Raw genomic sequence first — 10,398 nt, 5'->3', positions numbered from 1 at the left:
TTTAAAAGAATATGAAAAATATGATATCAACAAAGACTACAGTGTGTTTATTTTTATTTTAACCAAACAATTTTTTTTTTTTTTATTTATTTGTCGTCAATCAGTGTAGACCGTTTTACAATTGTTGTCTTAAGTGCTATTTTTACAATTTTGTCTTTGTTTATATTTTTTATAATATGTCTTAAGGAAAAGTTAAAACATTACTTCTAGTTGACGTTATGCGACGAATTAAAATATTGCTTTAATTTAGTTTTTGTCATTGTAAAGTCAATGTTATCGCAGTGCTTATTATATGTATCCATCATTTGGTTCAAGGGTCCAAATTTGGCATAATTCGTACGATGACGATTTGTAGCAAATATATTTCTATTTCGTAAATGCCTAGATGGTGTATATAAATTTAAGGATGACAATAGTTCTATTGAATCAATTCGATGTGATACGATATCGTTTACGAAAGAAATCATAGCAAATTCACGACGTTCTTTTAATGTTTGGATATTTATGAGCATACACCGAGCTGTGTAAGATGGCAGAGGAAATACAGTCCAACCTAACTTGCGGAGTGCATACAATAGAAACTGCTTTTGAACGGACTCTATTCTTTCTTCGTGTGTGATTGAAAAAGGTGACCAAACTATGCTGCAATATTCTAACATCGATCTTACATAAGCAATGTACAATGTTTTTATCGTATACGGATCGTGAAAGTTAAAGCAGAAACGTTTTATGAAACCAAGCATGTTGTTAGCTCTGTTAATAATTGTGTTATAATGATCGGTGAAAGTAAGTTTTGAGTCCAAAATAACACCTAGATCCCTGACTCTATCACATTTTTCTACGATCTGGTTTCCTAAAGTGACTGTTATATCGGGTAGCTTTTGTTTTCTACTAATGGTAATGGAGTTACATTTTTTTTATATTTAATTGTAGCAGGCTTTTTTGACACCAAGTATGGAATATTTGAATTTCCTCTTTGAATGTGATGATGTCTTTGGCATCTTTTATTTCCAAAAAAAGTTTAATGTCGTCAGCATATATTAAAACTTTCAATTTCTTAATAATGAAAGATATGTTATTGACGAAGAGAATAAATAAAAGTGGTCCTAAATGGGAGCCTTGAGGAACTCCTGAAGTGACGTCAACGGGATTTGATATCTTTCCTTTGTATTTTACTATTTGATGACGGTCAGTTAAATATGATTCAAGCCACTTGAGGAGTGCGTAATGAATTCCCATTTTTTGAAGTTTAAAAAGAAGCATGGGTATGTCAATTCGATCAAACGCTTTGCTGAAATCTGTATACAACACTTCTACATGGTTTCCGTTATCCATTGCATTCAAGGAATAATTAATTAATTCGAGCAAATTCGTAGTTGTTGAACGGCCTTTAAAGAAGCCATGTTGCATAGTAGTTATTCTGTTTTTAATTTGAAAAAAGAGTTTTTCATTTACAATCGCCTCGAAAAGTTTCGGAATGCAAGAGATAATAGCTATACCACGATAATTACGTATGTCGGATTTTTTACCCGATTTAAAGATAGGCACTAAAAACGAGTTTTTCCATATTTTAGGGAAGTTTCCGGATTCCAGTGACATATTGAAAATCCAAAATAATGGAGCAGTAAGTTCAATTGCTAAAGTTTTCATAAAAACTGGCGGAACACCGTCAGGGCCAGGACCTTTAGATGCATCTAAATTGTTTAAACCCTTTAAGATATCATGAACCATGATTTGACTTTTACGCTGATGTCACTTGAAAATTCTGGATATGATTCAAAATATTCACGGTCACGGTCCTCTTCTGAAAACGTAGTATATATTTCTTGGAAGAAATTTGCAAACAAATTGCATATATCATCCGAGTTCTCACCTATCCTATCGTCCAAATGCATCTTTGAGGGAAAATGAGAGAAATTAAAAAAAAATGAGGTGGACACTTTATTTTGCCAATCAGTGTAAAACTTGAACACCCACAGTGAAAAACTTGAATGAGTTTGTCGGAATGTTGCCTGTATTTTGTTTTTATCATTTTCCATTCAGTTAGTTGTCAAAATGGTGTCGAAGCAAAAGGAACAACGTATCAAAATTTTGCTCGCGCATAAGCGAAATCCAAATTAATTATACGCAGATTGATTGCGTTAAAATGATCGATGAAATATACGTCTAGGCTGATTTTAAGCAGCTCCCAGAAAAGGAAAGGTACATGATAAGTTTAAGCAGAAAAATTTGTCAAAGTTCCCGACAAAATTCTTGGTTTTAAAATTTTGAAAAGCGAAATTTTCGTGACAAGTGGCATGGCATAAATGTTTGCAAAAACCATTGTTGTTTTTTTGTTTTTTTTTTGTTGAAGAAACACAGTTGTTCCGTGCTTTTTTGGTCAGACCTCGCTTCCTGTCACTACGGGAAAATGGCTTCCTGTCGGGAAAATGGGTGTCAGGAAACAATATGCTAAAGGTCACGAGTTTAAATCTCATCACCGGACAAGTTTTACCTAAAGTGAAAACAAAATATATAGGGGAAATGGCTCTAATGTTGGCCTATGGATCTAAGATTGGGCCCATCGCTAAAAATCGATAGATGAACGCGTCATTGGGACGGTACTAACGGATATTTTTGGTAGCTATTAAAAATTTAGTCAATAGCTGAATTTATGTGGGCCCAAATTAGGGACACTTAGGCCGACATCACATACATTTCCCCTATATAAAAAGATTATGCAGATCTTTTTATTTTCTTTCCTTTATTTAACGTCGATCTCTGTTCCGCCATCTAGTGCCAATCACCGACGGACATCAATTGCCATCAATTGACGGCAATCGAATGTGCAGGAAGGCAGCTTCCACACCTGCCACATTAAACACAAACATGCGCCGGGACCAACGGCTTTACTTCTCTTGCAAAGGAAGACGTGACCAGAGATTGTTATGCCTTAGAAAAATCCCATCGACCTCGGCTGGGATTGAATCCAGACCCATTGGGGTGAGAAAGTAGTTACGTTTACCACTACACCATCGGCACCGGCAGATTATGCAGATTTCGACGAAAAAATACTCACAACATTGTGGCAATGTTTAGAGACCTGGTTAATTAATATAGTGTCATCTATTAACCAAGGAACCCCCAATTCTACTTTTTTGCCCATAATATTTTTACCATCCACTGCGGAAAGTATAATCGCTATTCAACCAACATCAAACGCCAAGCATCGTTGTCATATAAAATGGGATGATACTAATTTCCCAGCAGGTCTTAATTACATGCCAGAATGGTCATGCAACTGCCTAGCGACCCGATGCGATCTAACAAGTCCCAAATGTGTAGGCACAGAAGGCGGCAGAAAAAAGAACGAAAGTTTGACGCATGCCATGATTCCTCCATCAAAAAATCATTTTTACAACCTGCTACGAGTCGAAAAGCTTGGAAAATGCCACCCCTCATTTCCTGAATAACGATGCAACTCTCTACCAGTCCGAGAAGGCAAGGGGAGTGGGATTTTTTTTCCAAAGTGAAATAAAATGCGATAACGAGAACAATGAATGAAGGCGAAATAAAAATCTCAGCTCAGTCAGATGTTTGATTTTGGCAGTTTTCCCTTCCCGTACACTTATATGTATAAGGAAAACGTCTTGACAGAATCTGAGGACGTGATTTTTATTGTCACACCATTTCCTGTCCACTATCCTACATCCAACCGTCCTTTAAGCTCTTGCTTTTTATGGGCCCATCTTACACCGAGCTGGTCCAGACATCGACCGTGTCCCTTCTCAAGCAGGTTTTGCTTCATCCGGTAGTTTATTTCGCCTGACCAATGGCACCAGAGAGGCAGTCACAGAGTTGTCAGAGTGAAATTTGATTGTTCTGTGAACACTTTCCAGTGATTTGAACAACTTTCAACCGATTCCATCCATGACTAGTCGGTAGTAGTATCGGTCGTTATTCGGGGGGGTGTTGAAATTTTACAAGCTTTTTATGTCGTTTCATGGATGATGAAAGATCATTACAGGTCCTAGGCGTTCCGTAGTGCACCTAACCGTTACCTGGGTGACCTACATGAACATATGTAGCATTGGTTTTTGGGAACGTTTCTAGAATTTCTTGTAATCAATTGATGTCACCATGTTTGATTTTATTCTTTTCTATTTTTCAGGTTGACCTTCGCCATATCGATGAAGTCAACGACACAAACGTAGTGGAAGTTGGAGTGGATTTGTCGGAGTTCTACACGTCAGTCGAATGGGACATTCTTGAAGTTCCTGCAGTCAGGTAAGAAATAAATGATTACGATGTTTGTCTTGTTCTTTCTATATGTGGCAGTCACGAGTGGATGATGACTTTAATTCGTTCGTCTATTGGCCTATCCAGCATCCAATTGCGCCCTTGGCAATGTTTGCACGTTGACACTCCTTTCCTAATTGAAAAAAAAAACAGGTCTCTAAATAGATGATGATTTAATGTCTATACTAGATTTCAGAACACATTCCATGATGCATTGTTTTCTAATCTTGATTCCTCGTAAAATATTAAAGTGCCAGAGTATGAATTGCCCAGATTTTAGGGATTCTGAGACAGAAGACATTTGTCAAAAGTCACAATGGTTTATTTTTTTATGTTTACGATGTGCTATATTTTAAAAAATGATGAAGATTGTGTATTGAAATTTTTTTAGTTTTGAGATCTGATAACTCTCAGCCCTAAAATGTTGAAAATATATTCAAATCCCAAAACCATGTAGAGTGTTTTACCCTTAATTGCCCTTGCAACGAAATTTTTAAGGTTATTCAAATATAGGGTTCTACAATGTATAGCTGAATTACCGTAACAATTTCGTTGCAACTCTTCACAGGAATTTTTAATAAGTTTTCTATGGACTATAATCCTGAACAATTCTCTCACATTAGTTTCAAACGTTCAGTATGAGAATTCTTTCCAGAGAACTTTTTAAATTAACTCTACAATAATCTTCCAATTTTGTATTGATGATTCTGGTTTAGAATGTCAGTCCGTTCTGATTTAGATGTTCCCAAATTCGTATCTAGCTCAACTTCGGTGGTTTCAGCTGTTGGCCTTGATTTGATCCTTAAGGCCGAATCTTTGTTATTCTTGTGACGTTTTTTGCACACTCGTCCATAAACATGAAACACAAACATGAAAAAATTCGGACACGAAAATCTTGTTGGGGTTTAAAAATGCGTTTTATTTTTCATGGTTCAATGTAACAGAAATACATTAGTACGTTTTATGCTTATTGTATGACCATGGTTTCTGGCTTCCTTTCTTACCATATGACATTCCTCGATATTTTCTTCCTACAAGGCCCATCATCTTTTCCACGAGCCCTGTTCCCACTTGTTTGGCTGCCAAATTCCGTTTCCGATTGAAATCCTTCTGGCCAATTGCAGTTGCACCCTTTTTCTTCAGTATGTGCTTCACAATTGACCAGTATTCCTTGATTAGCCTTAGTTCCGGAGTATTGACCGGATTCATCTCCTTGGGAACCACTGTGACGCCATTTTCGCTGTTCCACTGTTTTGTGAAATTTTAGTAGTAGCAGCTTGCCAAGTCCGGCCAGAATAGGCAATCCACCTGCTGCTCCAAAAAAGGCAGTAGTCTCATGCGTAGGCACTCCTCCTGGTAAATTTGCTGTTTCATGATCCCAGAAGTAAGGAAAATTTCGTTTTCAGTCCACAACTGCAGATTGATGCCAGAGGACCTTTTTGGGAAATTTCGATTTCTTTTTGATTATACATTCTTCCGGTGCACTCTTCCGATCAACTGAGGTATACATTTTCTACCCAGGAATTTGATCGAAAACTGCCAGGAACGGATACACCGGGATTTTCGTTTCGAACGTGTAGGATCGAAGCGCGACGTGCTTGCTCCGGTGAAGCCATGATGTAAACAAATGAAGTTATCCTGACAACCAATTCCTACTGTGAATCTATACACTTTTAGCGTGATCCAGTAGATTTTGAAAAATTTTACTCAAAAAATGTCTTCATGGTGCGTTTTTAATGTGTCCGGATTTTTTCGTGATCAGCGTTTATGTGTGTGTGTGTGTGTGTGTGTGTGTGAGTACAGTCCATCGCCCTCTGTACCGGCAGAGTTTTATGGAAGAAACTTATCTGCATTTTCTGTATGTCGAATGTGCAAATATTTTTAGCTCTGGAGATGGAAGGTGACAGCTCTATCGTACATCAAACGACCCATTTCAAGAATGCCTGTTTCTGCACGTACATTCTGAGGTCAATTTTTTCGTGATCAGCGTTTATACACAAAAATAACAAAACATAAACTAAACCTTAGAGATTCCCTTCAGCATTTTTAGATTCCTTTGTATCATTATCTCAATCATCTTGGAATCCATGTCAGTAGTTCTTTGGAAATCTAGATAGAATTATTCTAGGAATTGCAAATAAACCCATTAGAATTGTTATTTGAAGTCTCATCCTCTGTCATGGTAAATTCTGAGTTGGTTACGCCCTGATTTCTCATATGTACCCCTGACCAACTTAAATTCATGTGCCTCTCTTTGGGAGTCACTGTAAACTTAATTTGGGAATTGACAAACAATTTAGATCACTCTAACTAAAACTAGGCTTTCAACAACCCCTGAGGGGTTAAAGTTAGGCCGTCTTTCGATCAGCGCAAACAGTTTTATGATCTTAATCTAAAACAAGTCCTGATAAAGATTTCATCCCCTTGATTGAAACGTCGACGATGATAAAACTTTAATCTGCTTATTTTCTTGAAGTCTGAAAAGCCTAAGCAAAATAAGGAATTCTACTAGATTTTGTTAAATTCGTAATTTTCTCTGAATTTCTCTGAACTTTTTAAAAGTTCGTGCAGATTTCCTGAAGTTTATTGATCTTTCTCCAAGATCTTTCGTCTATGCTGAATCTCCCACAATTCAAGGAACTATGTATATGAACCTTCAGGAATGCTTCATATACATAGTTCCTTGAAGTTCATGGAACTCATTTAAGAACTCTAAAATTCCACTCTGTGAAGTTTTCATGAAGTTCCCTTCATTTCAAGATATTATCGAAACATCTTTTACGTTTCAACGATTTTACTGCTGTTCAAGATAATTTTCTGTAAACCCCACAGCTTTTGAAACCCTCATAATATACTAAAATTTCTCGGACTTGTTGAAAGTTCGTTCCTGCAATTAATTACTAACTAAATTGCAGTTCTCTGGAATTCCTTAAAATCCACGGAGCTTCCTATAGCTTCTCTAAATTTTCCTGAAGTTCGTAATTTTATCCTGAATTAATGGGGGACATCTATCTAAAAAAAATGTTTTTTTTTTTGTTAATTTGTTATATAAAATTAAGAAAAATGCAATCACTTCGGGTTTTCAGTATGATTTTAAGCAACATTTCAGTTTTATTTTCGAAAATTTTCAGCCCAAAATACCCTTTTCTCGAAACCACATTTATTTACCTTACGAGACAGGGATCTCGGAGACTATTCGATCAATTTTACTGATTCTTCTGTCTGCGATGTAAAAAAATAATTAACTTAAATCTAAGATGAGACTTTTAGCGGCGCCGGTGGTGTAGTGGTGAGCGTGATGACCTCTCACTCCAACAGGCCTGGGTTAAATTCCAGTCGGCGCCGCCGGGATGTTCTGAGGCATAACATCTCTGATCACGTCTTCCTTCGGATGGGAAGTAAAACCGTTGGTCCCCAGTTCATCAGTTGATGGATCGATAGGTAGGGTCCAGGTGTGGGAGCTGCCTCCCTGGCGTCGGTAGCGTTGGTGCTCAGATCGACGGAAAACAAAGCAAGGAAAAAATGGGACTTTTCGGATATTCCAGCTTTTCGAATTTTTACACGCATTTTGAGTATCATTTTCTTCAACGAAAAATCGATATTTTTTTTTTCGAACGCCGCCATTTTGGTAATTTTTCAAATTTTTATAAAATCCTACATTAGATTTGAGATATTTCAATGCAGAACGCGAAAAACTAATAATTTATTTTCTCCGCGGGACAAGCGACAAAAATATCTTATACGTTCATGCCGGTTTTCTGAATTCAATGGAACTGTCCTAAGGTTCTCGAAATTTACCTAAAGTTCTCGGAACTTAAAGAAATTTATGAAATTTTCCTAAAAATCATCCCCATAGTTCTCACAACTAGTCGAAGCTACTTATCTTCCCTTAAGATCTTTTAACTCAACTTAAGTTTTGGTAACTTCTGTTAAGTTTCTCTAATTTTCCTGAAGCTGGGGCTGGCCTGAAACAGTTTGATCTTCATTGAACTTCTATAAATTTTTTATGAAAAAAACTCAGATGAAAGAAAACTTGTTCCTAGATCTGGATGTTCTTGAAGTTTTCGGAGTTACCCAAATGCTTTTGAAACTTAGAAATTCCAATAAATTCTCATTCCTTATGCCTGCATCTGATGTTAATGGAACTAACATAAAGTTTTCTAAATTTTACAGAAGATCTCTAGAAGATCTGAAGAATGTGTTCCATTTGAGGGATTTTCGAGCATCTAAATTTATTTGCAATGTGTCAAATTTATGTAAAAACTCAATCTGTTCTTGAAACATCTTTAAAGTTCCTGCATTTTTTCTGCAGTAAATTGAACGGTCCTTAAGTTTTATAATTTTTTCCTGAAGTTTTCGGAACTTCCTTTGTCTTTGGAAATTTAGATTAACAAGGAAAACCTCTTGTATTAAGAAAACCAGCTAGCCTGTCTTCACAAGAGCACATGAGCATTTTAAAAGGCGGCCAAATAAAATCAAAATGTTTGTATCTGATGGGCGCAACTAATTTTATGTCTTATGAGTGCTGAACATTTGTAGACGGAACATGTTTCAAACATTTTTTAAGTATATTTTTAATGTTCCTTCAAAAGAAAAAAAAGGCGTTGAATAAATCTACGTTATGTTAGATATTTGCAGCTCAATTTCGCACAGTAATAGATGGATGTCTATGCATTTCAAAAAAACAGCTTTTATAAATAAAGCGTATGATAAGCAATATTTCTGATCCCAGTTAATTTTGATTTGAAAATCAACGAATAAAACAGCAAAAAAAGGTTATCTTCCATTTAATTCCACTAAATTAATTTTGGTATCCATGGCAGATACGTATTTTGACTACCATGTGCCGTTGGAGGCGAACCAGCCCAAGGCTGAAAGCCTCCCTAATAAAGTTAAATAATAATACCATGTGCAGTCTTCATCAGTGTCATTCCCACTAAAAACTTATCTAAAACCTAACCCCCTCAAGTACTCATCCCCTAGGTAAAAAATATCACGATTACAGGTTTCTAGGGGATGAGTACTTAAGGCGGTTAGGTTTTTGATAATTCTTTAGTGGGAATGACACTGATGAAGACTGCAAGTTGTAGTCGAAATACGTATCTGTCATGGGTACCAAAAATAATTAAGTGGAATTAAATGGAAGATATCCTTTTTTTTTTGCTGTTTTATTTAAGCATTCCGCGAACAACCCAATTTCATTACTTCATAATAAAAAACAAGTCAGCTTCTGGTGCTGACAGGCCTGGAATCCTTAGAATTCCTTTGAAATTTTGCTTCAAATTCCTTGGTATGTTTTTTTCCTTGATTTGTTTTCCGTCGATCTTGTTTTCCGTGCTGAGCACCAATGCTACCGACGCCAGGACGGCAGCTCCCAAACCTGGACCCTACCTATCGATCCATCAACTCATAGACCGGGGACCAACGGCTTTACTACCCTTCTGAAGGAAGCCGTGATCAGAGATGTTATGCCTCAGAACATCCCGGCGGCGCCGACTGGGATTGAACCCAGGCCTACTGGGGTGAGAATTAATCATGCTTACTACTACACCACCGGCGCCGCTATTCCTTTGGTATAACCCCTGAACTTTTTTTTTTCTTGATTTGTTTTCCGTACTGACGTTAGAGAAGCACCTTCCACACCTGGACCATACACCTATCGACCCATCAAACTCATGGACTGGGACCAACAGCTTAACTTATTTTCAGAAGGAAGGCGTGATCAGAGATTTTATGCCTCAGAAAATCCAGACGGCGCCTACTGGGATTGAACCCACGCCCTGTGTGAGACGCAGTCACGCTTACCACTACACCACTACCCCTGGATTGATTCTTACAACCCCTAAAGAATTTTCCTCATAATTATCTTCCCAAAATACCCCTTGGAATTACACCCGTGGATTAAATGTTAATGTACGTCACGCGAAATTTTTGAAAAACTAACCCCCTCTGCCCCTTACAGCGTGACTTTTGTCGGTCTTGTATAATGAGCGAGGAATTGCGAGTCAATATTTATAAAACCGAAACAAAGCAGCGAACTTTCTCATTATATAAAATCCTTAATATTTTTAAAGTGCGTAGTATAAATTTCTATGAGAAAGTTCTGTGTATCGTGGTAGT

General features: G+C 37.0%; 1 protein-coding gene across 1 annotated transcript in view; it reads left to right on the top strand.

Annotated features, from left to right (window-relative positions):
• The window catches only part of LOC135700241 (acetylcholine receptor subunit alpha-like), a 513,136-nt gene that overhangs the window by 443,016 nt on the left and 59,722 nt on the right, over nt 1–10,398 (top strand). The window contains exon 5 of the mRNA XM_065220685.1: nt 4,151–4,266. Within this exon, the coding sequence (XP_065076757.1) occupies nt 4,151–4,266 (116 nt within the window). The remainder of the gene's footprint in view (nt 1–4,150; nt 4,267–10,398) is intronic.

This window comes from Ochlerotatus camptorhynchus, unplaced genomic scaffold, assembly GCF_037179485.1.
Source record: "Ochlerotatus camptorhynchus isolate MF236.1 unplaced genomic scaffold, CSIRO-AGI_Acam_v1.1 ptg000130l, whole genome shotgun sequence".
NCBI lineage: Eukaryota > Metazoa > Arthropoda > Insecta > Diptera > Culicidae > Ochlerotatus > Ochlerotatus camptorhynchus.
Note: the sequence above shows the minus strand (reverse complement) of the source record. Positions and strands in the feature narration are given on the sequence as shown.